This window comes from Nothoprocta perdicaria, unplaced genomic scaffold, assembly GCF_003342845.1.
Source record: "Nothoprocta perdicaria isolate Ctin4 unplaced genomic scaffold, notPer1 scaffold_1, whole genome shotgun sequence".
Classification (NCBI taxonomy): domain Eukaryota; kingdom Metazoa; phylum Chordata; class Aves; order Tinamiformes; family Tinamidae; genus Nothoprocta; species Nothoprocta perdicaria.
The window spans coordinates 866,181-886,236 of NW_020454093.1; the positions used below are offsets into that span (position 1 = coordinate 866,181).

Genomic DNA, 20,056 nt, shown 5'->3' on the forward strand with positions numbered 1-20,056 from the left:
TTCTCTGAAACCTCATGACTTCCCTTGATAAAAAGTTTTCTGATGACTTAATTCCTCCATACTCTGCCGGACCACATGGCAGCCTGGCAGGAGAGCAGGGAGGGACCCAGGCTGCCAGCACTGGAGGGATACAGGGAGACGTGTCACGGTGATACAACATGTTCCACTCATTTCTGCCCAAACAATCTGCTCTTGGTCACCACCACTGACAAACCCAGGTGACTAGACATCTTGGCATGGCACCAGATAGCTGTTCTCATGAAGATAGATACCGCATGAACATTGTTTCCACAAGACAGAAGAGGCCCAAATTGGTTGGAGATCATGATTCAATCAAGTGCTAGATGTGGAATCCCCTTTTACCTGACAGCATGACCCTCTCAGCTATTGAGAGGAAAAGGTATTTATTCTCGCCAAAAGCAAAAAGAAATTGCTGAGATGCAAGGAATTACACAACTGCTTCTCAGGCGTCCCCTCAACTGCAAACTCCAAGAAAACTAAGGCCAAATATATCAGCTTTGTACCACCATCAGTTTTCAAAATGCAGATAACCAGTTTGGCCACATGTTGGGTATGGGCAGACTGTGCATTGGGACTTCAATGCAGAGAGGAAACTCAGTGCTGAAGCAGATGGAACAAGTCAATGTCCTGCTTCAGCTTGGCCTTTTAACAGCACCTCACYCTGGCCAAGTGCTCACCTTTCAAAATCCTGATAATCAACACTGTTTAGCCCTCTCTCTCAAGAAAGTGCCACACTAAAAGAAATGCTTATTTTTCTCTTCCCCTTCTCATGCATGCACAACCCCTAAATCAGTAAGACTGCAACTGGCCAAGCCCTGTTCTGCAGGTACTTGTAGCTGTCTTACCACGTGCCTAGTATGACTCAATTCTCAGCATTTGTTAATTTCATTAAAACAGCACCTTTTACCATTCATAGGCCTTTTAAGCCCAAACACTCTAAGCCTGTGATGTTAACCCCAGCTCAGCACCCTCACTTGCCCTCCCTTGTTCTCACCCTTGGCACGACTACCTCTCCACGCAGGCAGGGCTTCCTGCAGACAGGAGCRGCCACGCCAAGCCACGCAGCCTGGGGCTTGTTTCTCTTCTCACCAAGAGGTACAAATAGGAATAGCATCAGGAGGGGTCACTTTCCCTGTTAATCTACAGTGCACTGTACGAAGTTATGATCTGTGCACATCTAAAAGCTGCTGTAGCTGAAGAGTAGATAGTTGAGGTAGAAAAACTACAGCAAGATATGGTTTTCATTATCAAAGCAATCAGTCATCCAGGAAGCAAATAACATGATCAGGGAAGAACATCCATTGCTTTTTTTTTTTCCTCCTTTTTTAAACRTACTAACAATATTAACAAAGACATAATACATTGATGATCTAAGGGATCCCTTTAGGCTCCAAAAAGACCAGCCTGCCTAGGATCCCAGTGCCTTTGAAATCAAGATTTCCACTGACTTCTTAGCAAAGTACAGTATTCTCTTAACTTGTTAAGAAATGGGACTCTTAGGAAATGTAATTTCATTTCCTGGATTTCCTGCAGGCCTCTGTSCATTAGCTTCGCCAAGTCACTGAACTGTGTTTCTCTACAATGCAGGAACAGCCAAGTAATGCCTTGAGCATTGTAGTTTAGGAAATGCAGGATTGAAATCGCCAAACCACTACTACTGAAGAAAAAAATACCTTTCCTAAAGGTATAGTTCCCATACTCTTTCCTAAACTGATTACCTCCTACTTCAATTTAATGGAGTTTTCACTTTCATAGGACTTGTCACTGCTACATGATGCATCTTCTAAAGCTGGAAAGCAGCAGTATAATTGCTATGTAAAATTGTGGCATCCATGCAGCACCACAGCTCACATTTGCCTTGCTTTTCACTTCTCCTTTCTCCTGGTCATCCCAGAAGTAAATCTCTGGTCAAGTTCCAGCATGAAGTCACTTCTCCTGACTTGGTAACCAGAAATCCAGAGGAGCTTTCCCACTCACAGGAGCATGAATCCATTCCCATCTCTGACAGAAACTCCTGACACCTCCCTAGATCCCAATTCTTTTTATCGTATTTAAACAGTAACATACCCACTGCAATACAACAACTGATAGCTTACCTACTTGAACACATTTGTTTTTCATGACAATCTAAATTTGCATCAGGTGATGCTTTGCAGGCTTTTAAATATTATTCGGTTACTACTGTTGAGTCTTCAAATCATACTGTGTTATTTTTCTCTGCATGATGCTTCTGCTCTCCTGTTTAACAACTGCACTTTTCAACCTTACAGTATCAATAGCTTTATGTGGCTTCTTTGTGTGTCACAGCTTCAGTTCATGCTTAGCTTAAGCATCATTTCTATTCCTTTTATATCTTATCGGATCTCTCACAGCACACCATTTTCCCTGCAAGCATTATTGCTTACAATAAATAATATAATGAAAAGTTTTAGCCCTGACCATATATTTATCTTCAGGTATGATGAAAATGCACTAAGCCCTGAGATTTTCTGGCCATTTTTGATACACAAACCTTTCATTACTTCCTGTTAAAGCAGCAGTTTTCAATTGGAAGAGCTGAAGCCCATAAACTGCTTGATTTGTCTTCCACCTCAGGTGGCAGGAATACTGCAGGAATTTGTGGATCCACTGGTCATTAGTAGGCTTTTAATTAAGCTAAAATATAAAAACATAATTGCCTTGTTTTTCCTTCTTCCTATTGCCTAGACTGAGCCACAGAACTGCTTTTTGCCRTGAGCCTCCTGCCTATAAATCCCACCAAAGCAAATGGAGCTATTCAGGAGCTCTGGGAGACTTCTGTACCCTTGCTGGTCAAGAATGGGGCTGAGAAAAGAGGCATCCCAAAGTGTTTTGTTTGTTTGTKTGTGTGTGTGTGCACATGTGACACTAGGAAGAATTCATTGCTTCTGGAGGAGGTAAGAGGCATTTAACAGACAGCATTCCAGCAGAGCAAAACATAGCATGCCCAAATGCAGAAGTCACTCTCTATGGCATAGATATATGAGACAAAAATGGAAAGTAAAACATACTAGAACAGGAAAGCCTGGCTCAAGAACAAGAGTTCTAGCTATATCCACAAGTGATACACAAATGTTTCCAGAAAGCTATGGTAGCTTTCAAAGTAGCTTTTCAAAACCTACTTACTTAATAGCTCTTAAACAAATAGCTCCACCTCCTCCTCCCCTTCCTTTACTTCCTCCCCAGTCACCTCCAGCCTCTGCACTGCTGGGCCTTTTACCTCTGCAACAGGCAGAAGCTGTGGCAGCTCCAACCACCTCTTGACAAGGGCATGTCATTAAATGTGTGTGTTGGTTCTGCATATGCTCAGTGCAAGTACTTTGGCCATGTGAACGAATTACTGACCTGGGCCCAAGCCATGCCCATAGGTCAAGCTGTAGACAGTAATTCTCCACAGAGTGTCCGGGAAACAAACTTCTGATTGCAAAGATTCCTTTGCAGGCTCCCCTTCCTTTTACCAGTCCCGTGGCAGCCTCCTTGGACCTCGCTCACCTGACAGTCATGTTTCCATAATTGTGAATTTTGTCCCACGTGGCTCTTCAGTTCTTCCATTCAGCCTCTGAGGAGATCCTGATTCCATCGACCTCTCAGGCAGACCGCAAGTTCATGTAGAAACCGGCACCCACTAAGAAGGTCTGCCATAGAGACATCTGCTTTTTCCTACATTCAGAAAGATGGGCATCTTTTAGGACCTAACTGGAATACAGGAATGTTTCCAGAAAGCAGCGTGCTCTCTGGCCACAGGGAGAAACTGTACTGCAATAGGCAGCATGATGTACCTGGTTCTGTGCAGCAGTAATCGCAGTGGATGTGACCCGATCAGCTGAGATTCACGCCTAAAGTTAAATATTGTCACTACCTAACAGGGAAAGAAGGTGCTCGGCAAAAGAGTTGTCCTGCTTCCATATTCACAGGTAGGTGAAACACAGCTGCTCTCGGGGGCATCCTGAGCTCTGTGTGCAGCCCTGTGACCCACGCCTGGTTTGTAATACAAATATTTGCACATCAGTGGCTTGCTGCACGTGCAGAAAGGGCTGCCTTCCTCTTAGCTACTGACTTTCATAGCAACACCCCATCCTTTCCAGCTCCTCATCAATAGCTGTTTCAGCATCTTACGAAGCAGCAGAAAGTCGGCTAGCAGACAGAAAAAACTTAATACTTACACAACAGGGGATTGTTACAGGAATACTACTCTGCTATTTGCTTTGCCTATGTCTGAAATGGACAGCTTAAACCAGACACTGCAGCAGATACAAGACAGCTAAAAAAAAAAAGGAAGTTAAACAGAATTTTGGACAAATTTGGAAGGTGAGAAAACAGAGTTAAGAAACATTCATTTGAAAAAAAAAATCTGTATTTCAAGCTTATCTTCCTAAACCCAAAGCACTTTCGTATACTAGAGTTCAGTGGCGCTATACATAAAGGAATCATGTCACTAGTTGTGGAAATGCTGTCTCCTCTCTGGGTAGAGATTAACATACTGGTGCTAACTGCATGGCAATCCTAAAATGTGAATGGGGGCCTTCTAGCAGTGAGTTAGTAGTAGCCCATTTGGGATTTAAAATGGTATTAAAAATAGTCTCCAAAACTGAAGAAAGTTCCATTCTCTGTCTAAATAAAAAAGCATGGGTAACAGTTTGTTTTTTTTAATAAGGAATGTTGTCAGACCTATTTTATTATGAGTATTAGGAGAAGGTGAAAAAAAATCAATATAAGCACTGTACCTAACCTATTTAAACTACAATCACAATGTTATCTGAATGCCTTACAACATTGTTTAAATCCAACAAGTAGACAAGAAAACAATAAATCTATGCAGGGTTTTTTATACATATGGTGAGAAAGTTTGCAAAGTGTTAAAATATACTTTCTGTTCTGTATGTTTTGGTACAAGGAAGTGATGTGTAGAATGCTGTATATTTATGAACAGAACCTTGACTTATACAAGCAAAAACTGTTTTCAAAACACACACTGTAGATCTTAAAATATCATTCTCATATCCCATACAGTTTCTTGTATAAAGTCAAACCCAGCACCTATAAAAGTTCAGCCAGATGATTCTCTTTTGACTCCAGCCCACATTAACTGTGAAGTACCTGACAGTTGCTCATCTGTGATGATCTAATTGTATTCATATGGAAAAATCACATTGCATAGATTTAAACAGGAAGACATGCAATAACAAGACAAGTCACAGTATAGCAAAACCTTGTTTCTTTGGTGAAACAGAAGCAGATATAAAAGTTACAAAGATTTTAGACTTTCATTCACAAAATAACAGACATTCACATTATACACTATACAAGATATAATATAAATAGAGAAAAGTATTATGTGCATTGTTTAGGGCGTGGGGAACAAACCGGCCAACCCAGTGACGTTTTGCCTTGGAAAACACACAAAAATCAGGGTATACTTGCTGGAACGGTCACTGGAGAGATSTTTTCAGGAACTGTAATCTCTGCACCTGGTGAGCTACGGCAAGGTTACTTTATGAGCAACTCTACCTGCTACAAGCTCTTACACGTCRGCAGGGTTTGCAGTTCTTTTCCTTTCCTTTTCAACTTTTGTCATCATTTCCCCACATTAACGAAAAGGCAAAAACCTCCCATCTATGTTTGTATTTGCAACAGTACTTTAAAAGGTGTATCATAGGGAACTTACTGTTCCTTTTTTTTTTTTTTTAACTTTTTTTTTTCCTGTGCCCAAAGGTGTGGAAGGCACTTTACAGAAATAACCATGCACAGTCCTTTCTGTGGAGAGGTTATTTTAAGTGTTACCTTCTATACTTACTGTACACACCCAGGTCAGTCATCAAGATGACCAGGGGGAAAAAAAATCAATAGAAAACTCCTACGTACGCACTTCACCAACTATAATCTATAATCTCTTTGTGCACACACTTCTTTCTAGAAAGCCATGATCCTGATTCTTCTGCAAATCACACAGTTCTCACCCATCTAATTGCAAACAAATGATCCTGTTTAGTAGGAATTTTGTTCTCCAGGGAAACAGTGGTTGAACTGAAAGATTTTTCCAAAAGTGGAGCTCAGGGGCTAATATGGCACTGGTGAGCTTTTTTAATCTTCTTTGCTTGGGTAAAATAACATCCAATAAATTAAATCAGTATGGCTTACTTCATTTATTTATGTACGCTTCACAGCTGCAGCATCCATACACAAACATTCATCACTTTATAAAAAGATTAAAAAATGGTTATATATACAAAATTATTTACTTTTTGATTTTTGCTTGTTTTTACAAAAAAAATCCTCAAAAACTAGGTCTAGCTCCATTTTAGAATGCAGAGACCTGTAATATAGACCTTGTGGTTAATGTTGTGAAAGTCACTTTTTTTTTCCTTTTCTTTTTTCTTTTTTTTTTTTTTTTTTTTCAAAAAGTGGCTGTGGTTGATCAAGTTAATGTATTAGCACTTGAATTTTTACAGGCCCTCCTTGTCATATACAAGTCCTCCATGCAGTCCTTTCTCATGAATGATGAAGCTGGAATGGAGAGCAGAAAAAAGTTCCACATTGCAGTCCCTAGTTCATGCTTCATCCCACTTTATGTGCTATGTCTAAATTTTGCATCACCTTGACACAAACTGTACCTTGGATTGTAAATAGCACAGATCCCATTAAAAAAAAAAAAAAAAGAAGTAATTTGTGTTTATCTTCATCTGGTTATAGCAAATCTCCGTCAATGCAGTTTTTTTCAACCATTTCCAGCCTAGGTGAATGACATAGAAACAATGTCATAAATGACTGAAGACCTCTGAGGCCAGTCTAACCATAAATATGCCTGAAATTAGTGTGAGTTTTCATTTTATATACAGGATTTTAAAAACAACACACAACTGAACAATTAAAATCATCTTATTTACATTTTCATTGGTGCTAAAATTGCGCTGTTTAAATATTGCAGTAGGCTGGTGTACATCATAAAATTGTCCACACTGATGGCATATAGAAAACTAATAGCCCGTATAGGCTGGAAATGGTTTCCTCTCCTCCCCACAAGTAGCCCTCCACTATATATTTTTTTTAATTTTTTATTTGAATTTTCTGATAAACACCATATTTTTGCAAAATGCATTGTGAATACCGGAGTCTGTAGTTTCAAAACAATTTGATAATACTCCTATAAGTGATAGAAAAGGCACAGAAAGTTAGGACTTTGGCTGAAACGGTGGAAATCCCTATTCACCATTTAACATTCAGCGCCTTGAGTCCTGCCACGTCCTGATCCAGCGATGATAGTGTTTTGATGAATTTAATGATGTTCCTTTTCCTGATGAAGAATGTTTATAGTAATATTTCTTAGAGTAAGTCCTTTGGTATGTGGACGCTGCAAAAAGGAGGAGAAGACAAGGAAAATTTTTTAAAATTATATGAATCTAAAAAATGGTTATACAACAGACTAAGGTTCCATTTATTATTTACTATTTAAAGCATTAACAAGTTAGTAGCCAATGTTACAACTATACAGATGGTTTATGGATAGGGAAAGCATTTCCTACACATAGAGCACCTTTGCACTGCTAGTGTTATTAGGAACCTACAGATTTCAGGGACTTTCTAAGAGTGATGTAGATACCATAAAACCTGGAGATAAATATTTTCATTATTTTGGGAGGCCTGATTTGTTTTTAATAGATAAAATGACCAGTATTGCTGTCATCTGGAAAATCAGTTTGCTCTTCTCTTAAAATATGCATTCACTGCTTATTAATTCTTGCATTAATGATTTTCCTGATCAAGCAGTGGCTCCCCTTTAAAGAACTTACGATTCATGCAAGTAATTTTAGGCATATCCCATCTTCCATTCCCTTGACACCGTATAGTTGGAATATGACGCTGGATGAAACCATCTTTGCAGTGATATCTAATGAGTGAGTTGATCTCATAACGGGGTTTCATTTTTCCAAAGGTCTTTGCATTTTCCACAACAGGAGGCTGACCACAGGCAACTAAGAGGAGAAGAAAACAAAATATCAGCTTATGAATACACTTTTGAACATATTGCACTGACCGCTGAATGCTGACTAAGGGAAGTTATCAAATGACTTAAGAAATTTAAGAGGCATGGCCAACAACGACAGGAAGGTCTGTCCTGTTCTGTAGTGCTGTGTTTTTCGTAGACCAAATACAATAATGATGGAAATTCCTGTCAGTGTGGTTAGAATTTCCTTTCTGTTTTGAATTTCTGACAGACTTTTGAACAGAATTGGTTGCCATACAAGGAATATCTTCACTGGAAAGCCGAAGAACCTGATAACCACTGAATTAACTACTATTTWWWWAAAAAAAAAAATCTGATTTGCAAAATTTTAAATGTCTTCTGTAATGACAGAATATGTAAAAGTACTTAAAACTGATGGATCCACCAAGGTAGAGGGAACCTGTTAATAAAATRTAATCAAAAGTGAACAGCAATGAAAGCATAAAATAATTTGGTTTGGATTTTTGCTCTCCCATTCCAAAGAGGCAAGGAATTCCTAAGGAGTCAATGTATATAGCTCCTGGGTACTGCCTGGTTCCATGTACTTATTGGTTCTAACATTGTATAAACCAAATGTGTTCTTCAGGTTCTAGTGATGCCATTAAACTGTATGACATTGGAAAACAAGAAGACAGAGTGTAGCATGATAGGGGAAAGGTATGGCCAGCTGAAGCTGAAAAACTAGACACCAGCGGACTTCTGCCTGTTCCTACTGTCTACCAAAATTTTGTTTCGATGTGGTTCATACAGTACCATTCCAGAAAAGAAGAAGTGAGAATATTTTCATGGTATGCATGAAGAACAGGCCTAGTAGTTACATGGATACCCATGATGTTGAAAACCATGCAGAGAAGGTTGCCTGATTTTAACCAAGAGCTCCAACTGTGTACACTTGTCTGCCTGAACCAAGAACAGATTAGAAAGTGACATAATATTTAGCTACAGATGAAGGGTGATTTTGTTAAGTCAGCTGTGGGTTCATTGTGCCAGTCACCAGGCATCARCTAGAATTTGTCCTTTTAGCTTTGCAAAATTGGATTTTAGAAAAAAAAAAATTACTAAAGCTATTGTTACTACAAAGTTTGTACCTGTTCCTTTCTTGCAGGTATAGGTAAGGTGATAATTGCATGGTACATCATTCCACTGCCCGTTCTCATGCCATATTATAACAACACAGTCTTCTCCAGCAGAAAAGAAGCTGTCTGGTTGGTTTGGTCGCCAGTTCTCATATTGCTGTGGAAAAAAAAGGAGCGAAACCATTATTCTCAGTGTTGGAATATGCTTACAYTCCATTTTACAGAAGTTCACAAAATATTACCTTCAATATAGAACAATCTCAATTGTTTGAYTGAGACAGTTAAGCATAGACTAAACCAAGGCAGATTTATAATATCCTCCCACTCTATTAGGAGATAATCTCAGATGGGGAAAAATGGTCTGAGCCAATTTTTCACTTACTGTAAATTGATGTCAGGTGAACAAAACAGAATGACACAATTCAGACCAAGTAAAATCTGATCCCAAGTGTATCCTACACAGACAGATGGAAATTGAAATGACAGAAAATGCAATAAATATCTCACTATTCTTTTTAGATCTGGTCTACTAAATGGCAAATTATAGACTATCCTGCCAGACTCAAATTATTCCCTGATTTCACTTAAGAAACTCACTCGATGGACTGACTTGCAGAATCAGACCTAAAATAAGAAAAGGTGGTACCAGAATTTGTCCCCAAACTCTTACAGATCAACATTTCCATTAAAAAGGCTTAGGTGGCAGACTGAAGGAATACCACAGCYGTTCAGCTTTAGAAATGATGATCCAAGCTCTGACCTCTTTAGAAAAAAGAGCCAGAGTGCAGACCTTTGGATTTATGGTGCTGTGAATAAAAGCAGACTGTGGCAGACTAGTTGGAGCAGCAGAAGCTGACTGCTGGTATGTGAGAAAGCTTCAAATGGCAGAGTTCTTTATCAGGAAAAATAACTTAGTTCCTCAGTCCTGCTCCTGGAACACACCTGGCATGTCCATTTGGGCAGGCAGAGATTTCAGGTTGCAAACTGGCTATATGAGGCATTTATTTRGCTACATAGCTCTGCATCTACCTAGAGAGATGTGCCTGCGGAGACAAGCTGTGGTGAGGCAGTGTGACCCTGACTGCTGGCAGGCTGTGCAGGGCTCCACACATGGGCTATATCCACCTATATTTCACTGCAGAATACTGGTATTCAAGCATGGCTAAGTTCATCATTGCACAGTGTCATTTTTGGCTGGAAATTAGGGAGGATTCAGTCTGGTTTTTCAATCAGTAATATGAAGGAAAAAAAAAAGCAAAGGGACTGTCAAACTGCTAGAAAATCTATCTGGTAGTCTTTGATAGGGGAGCATATGGTGCATCAGTAGAGGTGGGACAATCTTTATCCCAAACGAAGCAGAGAAACCTAAGATTTACATAACATTATGCATGCAAAGAAAAGTGAGCACAGATTTGGGAAACTATTCTTAGTGATTTTCTTTGAGACTGCTGTTGTGTCACTCCTAGAAGAATTTAACAAAGGATAAAAATAGGTATCTAGAAGTACAGGAATGTACATAGATGCCAGACATTCACCAGTCAGTTAGCCCCTTGTATGGTCAAAATTATGCTGATTTTACAGTGCTTATATTTTAACTCTGTGCCTACTTCTTTTTGGCTAGAGCTGGCCCATGTAAATGCGATAGAAATTTAGCTTTTTGGTTTTTTATTAGTACGAAATAACCACTATTTACTGCCTGTTCAAACAYATTTTAGAAATAATGTTAACAAACTGCATGCAAGTAGCATTTATCTCACAGTGAATCAAGCTAATCAAAAAAGCTGAGTTAAATACTTAACCTTTTCCTTCTGTGTCCCATCTTATCCATCACGGCTTTTAATTATCCAAGCAATTTAACAATCATGCTCTAAAGAAATTTGTTCAGTACTGACTCTCCTACTGGTAGCATCCCATAAAGCACTCCYGCTGCTTTCTATGTGGGACTAGAATAATTTCATCTCACTGTTTCAACACCTAATACTCCTAACCCATAATATGAGCATTAGTCATCTTTACTCAAGTCCAGAATTCAGCATTTCACCTCAGCTGATAAATGAGAGCGTGAGTTTTGCAAGCACAGTAGCAAAATGCTATACAGGTGAGTCAAAGAGGATCTGTGGTTGGGAGGCCTTCTRCAACACCTAGTGCGAAGAAAGAAAAAGAAAGCTCTCCACAAGTGAGGACAGGGAAGAGGGAAGGTTCTGGGGTATCATGTACTACACAATTCAGAGTGCCACAAGACACAAGTGGTTAAAGACACAGGAATGAGACTGGAAAAGCTCACACATCCRGCAAGGTAGAAAGTCACTGCCTGCTCCTCCAAACAGCAATAGCTGTGCACACAGTGATGGTGCTGGCTTGTGAACAGAAATGATTTACATGGGAATGGCTAATATCACTGCCCCAGACATCTGCTCAATCTCCTCCACATGATGCATAGAAGCTCGGATACAGCTTTGCAAAAAGCACATCTCAAAAGCCATTCAACAAATACTGCTGTAGGCTTCCTTCCTGCTGTAGGGAAGTTCATCCGTGTATGTTGCGGAGGCAGGATAAGCAGAGGGAAGTGATACCTCTTTCATATCTCTGAAGGCTCRCTTACWGCCGTAAGTCAGGAGGCATACGTGRCCAGGTATATTGCTCAGATGACAGKCAGTTAGCTTCTTAAAATGAAGCACTCCAGTCACTTTCAACAGTACGACCACACATGTGRACACAAACAAAAATTAAGGAAAGCAGCTGGAAGGTGATAGAAAAGTTCATCCAATAACGTGCTTAAAGAGAAAGGAAAACTTCAGTGCAGCTTGTAGCTGTTTCTTACTGGAATGGCACCAGAGAGCTGATTACTTCCGTAAGGACCTGAGTGTGGCAAGCAAAGACATGCAGTGATGGCCTTTGGGGATGAGAGATGAAGACGCTCAGCAGCTTGCCAGCCGATGGCACACAGATGCCATATGCCCTACATCTTGCCATACCGACTGCAAACTTTTTATTTGYTTCATTGGCAGGTCTGCTGTGTCATGGCAAAGAATCATATCTAGGCTCTGGGCTCTGTGGTTTATACAAGAATGTCTGATATCCTCCAGCATGACATGCTGTTACCTCACATCTGATATCATCATTGCATGGTTTATTTTGGCTGGATAACTCTGCTTTTTCTTGGTTTTAKTGCCAGAATTGCTTAGCAGAGGAAGTTCCAGACTGCTGAATTGCTTTCTTAAGTCTCCACCCAGCTCTTCAGTAGTTATTCAATTCCTTATTTAGCCAGTGATAGGGGGATAAGGATACAAAAAGATTCTCACAGTTTGACTGGTAAGTTGCTAGACAAATACACTAATATTTTGCTTTCTCCTTACGGATGACAKTTTTCGCATGACCATGAGCTTGATTTTTTTTTTTTTACCTAGTGTAAGTCAGGGGTGTTCTCACTATGTCCAGTGAGAAATACATGAAAATAAAATCAGTGGGAAAGAATCAAATCCCATGTGTCACATATTGGATTGCACTGTTTTCCAAGATATTCCCTATAATGTCACACAAAGCATRGTAAGAATGAAGGTTTCCCTCCTTTTGCAATAAAGTATCTAAAATATTCAACTCATACTTCCCTGTTGGAAAATATTGCCCCAAAACCCTGAACAAGATGTCCTTCCTCGAGTGGCTATGTCTGTGGAACATTAACATGATGTGACATTATGGGACATTCTCTCATATGTTACAATGCAAAGCATTTCCAGGATCTACATTTTAGGCCATATTATCTTTAATACAAACATGTCCCATTCTTCTCTAGACATAAAGCATGGCATTGCTGGGCCACAGAGAGCAAAGTTCAAAGCAAGAGTACATGGCGTACACAACTCCAACTCATGTACAGATTGTTGCATCAGACACTTTACAGGACTCAACTTCTGTGAGAACTAGAAACCTATTTTTTTTAATCAAAAATTGAGATTTTCTCAGAGAACTGCTAGAGCTGGCCTTTGAAACAGGATTTTGGTATCCACACATTCACTTAGTTCGCACACCTACCCTGTCTTGCCATGATTTTCAAGCTGGAAACAGGGCTCCCCTGTTGTTCTTTACATCTTTAACTATACTATGTTTAAACAAGTCTTTCTTGCAGTGKTTTTTTTGTTGTTGTTTTGTTTTGTTAAAAGTGAAATCCCCAATTACACATGGGAATTACTAACTTTCTCTGCTAGACAGTATTGAAAATTTCCTGACAGAACAAGGGTGGATGGCCCACTGGTGAAAATCAAAGCTGAGATAGGCTTCCTGCACGACACGAAGAAATACATTTGGCTAACTCATTTCCTAATCTGGAAAATTGTGACAATGCATTTTTCTAGTGCATATAGGAGCATCAAAAGCATATGTATTTATTAAGGTCTTCTTTTATTAAGTTCCTTTTATTAAGCAGCTCTCCACAGTTTTTGGTGGTTTTCCTAGTGTAGGATTGAATTGAGCAATAGGCACAACCTGCCAATTGGGTGACACTCTGACCTTTCTGATTAAGTAAGCCTCAGAAAGCAAGGATTTAAGAGCCACAAAGCCGCTAATTTTATCAGCCAATTGTTATGTTTTGTCATTCAGATGACCACTAATCAAACTGAATGAGCACAGCTTTCCTGTCATGAACATGATCTGACCTTGTGGGAGATTTGTTATTTCTATTTTCAGATAACCAACCTTGTTTTGAGGACTCATATCTTGACTAATGAGTAATCCACTCAGCTCTTTCGGATGTTTGCATATGCCAAGGTGAATCTATGAGTAAGCTGCACCTCAGCTTTGTGACATGCATTTAGAAATATTTGCCATTGCTTTATCTCCGAAGGGCATACCAAGTGGCTGAGATCAATAGCTTGGATTTTGCATTCCAGAACAATCAACAACACTATGTTTAATGAAGCACAACAATATAAACTACCGATGCAAACAAAACTTAACTACTTGACCTCTTTGTTGTGCAGAAGCCAATAATCTTTTGCACATAACTAAAGCTAAGAAATAATTTACTAGAAATACATCTAACGTTTAGGTTTTTAGGGTTCATGCTGCTTTTCCTTGTGGGAAAAGGAAGCATGCTTTCACAGTATGTTTAAATGTGCCTAACTTATTAATCTCTCATGGCATTTTTTGGCCCTTGTATTTTCCATTGGGATTTTTATTTTATTTCATTCTGGCTGCTTTCCTATCTGATTGTAACTTAATGCAAGACTAATAAGGTAAATCAAAAAGAGAAGGAAATATGCAGAGACTGAGCTGAATGGATATGCTCTTTACCATTTCATCTTAAGGTGAAGCAACATTTCATGCCTGATGTTCATCAGGAAACCAGATTAAACCAGCATTGCAAAGCTTACCAGCTATTGTCTTTCTTTTCTTCCATAACTCTGCTGAGAACAGGAACACATTTTTTTTTTTTTTTTAACAGCAGCAGATAAAAATCTTAGATTTTTTTTTTTACATTAGAAAAGTCTACTGAACAAAGTTCTCAGCACCGATATTCTGCTATAACCTAATAGCTTAACTAAAAATTACATCTCTTGTTAAGTTCTTGCTATTACACRGTCCTAAGGCTGGCTAAACAATAAAAAGACCAGTACAAGGTTAAAAAGAGTATATGGATCAGCTCAGAATCCCCTGGTTTCTGGCACACTGTAATACAGCACTGCTGCTGTTACATGAGATGCTCATGGGAAGTTTGAAAGGGCTTCCATTTCCTTCCAACAGACAGAGGAGAGAGAGAGAGKGGGGGGGGGGGGGGGGRGATTACTGTGACAACTTGGCAGTGAGAGCAATATTTCCATTAGGATCACCTGGCCTTTAAATACATTTTTTACTTTGGGAAAGACAAGAAACTGCCTTATTGCATTGGCTGTGTTTCACTTAATTCCACCTCAGTCTTGCAAAAGATTCTCTGTTTAATTTTATGAATGGCAGTAGTTGGACAGAACTCACAGAACTATTCATGAGGTTGAAATCTCTGTTCAGCAAGGGTCTAAGCATGTACCTTACTTTAATGGCATGAGTGGTGCGCCAGACTCCATTGGGCAGATCCCACAGCTAATTCAGGCACATGCTAAAACACATGCTGAACAAGAGGCCAAGCTACATACGTTAGTAAATAGTTTCTGGGAGAAATTCTAGTGCATACAAAGGCAACTGCTATGTTTAACCTTACCAGTAAGTGAGTACATACAAATTTGTATGCTGTGGTCCTGCACTTAGTGCATATATCATAACTGCATGTCTCCCATCAAGTCCCTAACCCTGAGCTTTGCTTGCACATAATTTGGGAAGCTGACAGGGAAGCTGTGGATCAGTTGTGCACCCTCCATGAGGGTGCCTACTCCATGAGGGATTCAGTGCCAGGAGCTCAGAAGTGCTCCTGGCTTCACTGATTCAGATATAGAAGATGGTAGCTTTGCTAATGAACCTTGCAAAAGATTTTACTTTAAAGTTTTTGGGTCTCTTTTTTCTCAACAGTAGTAGAATTTATTGGCAACTCTCTCATTTCATGTATGAAGCTGGCAAAAAGARGAGCCAAAATAATAAATTTAGGTATTTCAATGAATATCTGCAAGCACTGATTACAGATTAAAAAAAAAGACCCATGAAAACATATAATATTTATAAAAGAAGTCTAAGGAATATAAATGAAATAAGTCACCATGGCTAATCGATGTATCTGAAATATAGAAACAGTATCAAAGTTATTGTGGGAGGTATGCTGTGGAGCACATGTTTAAGTACAGTACCAAAATATGACAACTTTCTTATGGAAAGATGTTACATATGGCAGGAAGGTCCCACTAGATGGCAATGTCTACTCACTGCTGAGCCTAGGCACTGGCTTTGAACAGGTCCAAAATAAAAATGACACAGACAGCTAGCTCCTTGATTAACCCTTTAAAAGCTATGTAAGCCAATGGACAAAACCCCAWCAGATTTTCATCTGAGTCGAGATCTCTTGGAGTTGTAACATTTACGGTGTTTTAAAGACATTTTAAATATAATAAATTCAAATGGTCCTTTAGAGAACTGTATTGTCCAGTAATGCATGTATACGGCTTCAGAAAGACCCAGAATGCACACCTTAGCATGCACAGCTGCCAAAAGCAAACGGCACAAATTGCTGGTGAAAGTCTCTTGCTAATGGCCAGGTGTTTTAGTGTTGAAGAGAAGCATGGTGGAGCGATAAGGGTTCATTGGCATAATACATGTGCTCTGGGAGTCATACTGACATAATTATATATTATTAACATGATGTAGATTCATTTTTTACATGCAATTTACTGGAGAGCCACTGGGGAAAAAATCCCCTATACTGTCACTTATTTTAATAATGATTGCAGGTTTGAAGCTATTCAAGACTTTCAGCTCCAGACCAACTGTAACGAGGCTCTGAAGTAACTGCCTATCCCCTTGGCAAAAATAAGACAAACAAAAACCCACTTTGTCCAACAGGCCCTCCTTACAGCCCAAGACAGGCTGAATTTGAAACATACCTGTCATTAATAACATTATATAGTTCTCCCCCATTTAAGGCAGGTCAAATGAACATCTTAAAGGCTCTAATGACTGTTCGCAGCACAAAATCAAATCATTTGCTAGATGTAAAATCTCCTTCTCCAAGGATCCTGTGGGACGCTGGCACAATGAGCTTTTTGTTTGCAGCTGACTACAGTACTTTTTAGTTTGTTTGCTTTATTTAACCCTCTGAGGCAGTCTACCTCCCTACAATATCCTATACCATTTGGAGGGTTTTGCGTTCAATGGAGTTACTCTTTCTAAGCGGGGAATAGTTATGGATTTGCTCAAGTTAAAACATTCTGATTCACTGACCAATAAAGGAGGGGAAAAGAGAGGGCTTTGTTTTTGCCAGAATGAAAGTCCTGTTTTGTTTTGCTTTTTTATGTAGCTACCTAACTCTGACAACCTGAAGTCCAGCATTGCAAACACAAAGCGTAACACCACTGTGCCAAAGGGAAGAAAAACTAACCCTGGGTCTCTGGACAGTTTTAAAAGTGGCAATATGCCCCATTACTTTCCTAGCTGGCAGCTCTCTATAAGTGACAGACAATCTGGCCACAGACACTAGCCAGCTCCTTATTACAGCACTAATCTTATGTAATGGGAGTGAGCTCACCGYCATACAAAGCACTAATTATCAACAGCATTTTCCAAAGGATATGAATAACTCCCCCTGTGAGACAGAGGCCCAAGGCACAACCCCAAGTAGCTATATGTGCTTAATCCATAACATGAATAGATCCAAAGGACTCCTTTACCGCTGTGCCTATTCACAAGAGTCCTTAATAGTGAAATGCCAGCAATCCAAATATAATGGAGAAACTGCCAAAAGCAACACCGTTTTTTGGGGGGGTTTTTATTATTATTATTTGGATGGGTGTGCTCTACACATGTAAAGGTTACTTTTCACAGGACTAAGTGAACTATTTAAATTCAATTTCCCTAAGATAGTTTCACATGTCACATTGTGTTCGCTCTTACTTTGATCAAGTCAGTTTTTAAGTGTTCCTACTGATAGCATAAGTTTTATTAGTAATAAYTGGCTCTTTCTTACTAAAATTACCATTTACTATTTAATTGTATTACACTGATCCAATCAGGCTTGGACAAGCCCTCTTCTCACAGTTATGTGACTGATGTAGGTCTTGCTTTCTGTGTCACTGTGATTATCCTAAACTGATTTATTTTTATTATTTACAGTTTTTTACAATATATGGGGACTGAAGATTGGCCACAATCCATTCTTAAAAATGGAAAAGTTATTCACTCTCACAGAAATAGTAGGAGAAAAAGCTGCAGAAGAGAATTAGAATTTTTATAGAATTTAAGTTCTTATGTAGCAAGTCCTCACCATTTTCAAGTAAAATGTATTGCAGAGGAAAAACGTTTTTTTTCCTCACACCACACACCAATAAGTAGCCCTGTAACCACACTGCAATAGAACAGAAGCAGAGCTTTTTAACTGTTATTTTCTTCCACCTCTCGCATCTTCAAAAGGCAATCATACCTGAAATGTCTTGCCATACCTGAAATGTCTTGAGCAGTAATTTGCAGCATCTTCATGAAGTATGCCCTAATATTGCTCTAGAAATGTTGGGTTGCTGAGAATGCTCTGAGCTCACCTCAGTGCYTCCTCTCTCTACCTTTGAGACACATTATCCACAAGACAGGGACTAAGCAGACAGACCAAAATGTGCAGTCTCCAAATCAAATTCTGTTTCTACTGGTCCATGTGCTTTTTTTGTTCATTTGCTTGTTTTGTTTTTATGTTGCCAATATAAGTCTGGTAGTGGCCAATCATTAGCAGAGCTCACTGTGCACCAGAAGTGTGGGGCCAGGCTGCCTGAATGCCCTTTTTATGTTGTACTAACACAGCTGCAGTTAACTCTTTTTGCTTGATATAAGAAAAAGAGAAGTTACTGCAGCCAGAGAGTTCTTCATATGGCCTGCCAGCTCCAGAACATAATCCACCTCTCTCAACAAGTAGAAACAGTGAATAACTCTGTCTTTAAAAATATACAAAATACACATTAGATGGAAAAAGTCATTTCCTGCTGCCACATAGATACAGGACAACAAATCAGAACAAATGAGATTCATATGGGTGGCCAGTGCTCTATATTCCAGATTAGGGTAATTATAGCTCATTTGGTTTTACATATTGGAAGAGGTACCCATAGCCTAGCCAATGAGCTGCTTTAAAGAGGTGTCTTGACCTCAGTGAAGAAGTTCCCCCAAAATAGTTCTGTTTTAAAAAATTATAAGCAAGACAAATATAAAACATGGCCTGGCCAACAAAATATAAGGAAATGAAATAATATTAACCTGTTTATGGGAAATTAACACCTCTATTGACAACTGAATGTTTGGATACCAGTTGTAAGACCAAAATACTTTACATATRATTTTGCATTTTTTAAGATGAGTATGTATTTGAGATATAATGGGCGTAGGACATGGAAAATTTGTCAAATACCAAGAGATTGAGACTTATGTCAACTTGCCCAAAGGGCAGAAAACTGCTGAGCAGTTTTAAATGAAAAACAACCTTAAGACTAAGACCCTAGCCCCTACAAATGCAGAAATAGCTATGCATCACTGCCTATTTCAGTGAGGTAGAGCAAAAGTCTACTCAAATTATCTTTGCAGGAAGAGAGGCTACAGTGCTACAAATAGGACCGTGCCTGTTCCTATTTCATGAGGATAACTGATATCTTAAAAGTTCCCTCCTTAAATAACTCTGCTAAAGATCAAGATACAAGATACAAGATAACCCTCGGTGTATTCTAAGATGTGCTAACCGGCATCCTTTTTGGTAATATCACATAAATTCCAGTTAATATAAGAAAAACACAGGAATACACAGKAATAAAGTGACTTTTTTGGACTTCTGTTGATTTTGATGAATTAAAATGGTCAGTATTTTGAGAAGGTAGGGGAATGGGGATCAAAAAACAATGCCAAGACTATCCCAAGTAGCTGATTAGGGTCACACCCTTACTAGGCATATAAATTACTGTTTTCTTCAGTGTGGGCCTGCATAGTTACTTTAATGGAATGTTCACTTTAAGTTTCCCAGTAAGAAGCTTAATGTTCACCTTTTTAAAATATTCACCTTTTTAAAATATTGATCAATGTTGATTAGAAACAAACAAGCTTATCATCTCTCTGAAATGGCTTGAACTGATATTATCTAATCTGTCCTACTGCACAGAAAACTGAATAGTACTTACTTATATGGTTAGCAAAACTTTGATCCATTCATCCTTTCCACGAGGGAAATTCCAAGAACTACATTTGAGAAGTTAAGCTTTCCTACATTACTAGAGCAATGACAGGGACAAGTTTTTTCACATGAATCAGAAAGCAAAAACACGCCTAAAAGTCCTGTATTTTG

At 39.0% G+C, this 20,056-nt stretch overlaps 1 protein-coding gene across 2 annotated transcripts in view; it reads right to left on the reverse strand.

The window, feature by feature from the left end:
- Window positions 1-4,698: 4,698 nt before the first annotated feature.
- Window positions 4,699-20,056, reverse strand: part of VCAN (versican) — a 104,613-nt gene continuing 89,255 nt past the window's right edge. For both annotated transcript variants that reach the window (XM_026035948.1, XM_026035954.1), the window contains exons 13-15: window positions 9,130-9,274; window positions 7,827-8,009; window positions 4,699-7,387 (exon numbers count right to left, since the gene is read on the reverse strand). In XM_026035948.1, the coding sequence (XP_025891733.1) occupies window positions 7,257-7,387; window positions 7,827-8,009; window positions 9,130-9,274 (459 nt within the window). In that variant the 3' untranslated portion in view covers window positions 4,699-7,256. The remainder of the gene's footprint in view (window positions 7,388-7,826; window positions 8,010-9,129; window positions 9,275-20,056) is intronic.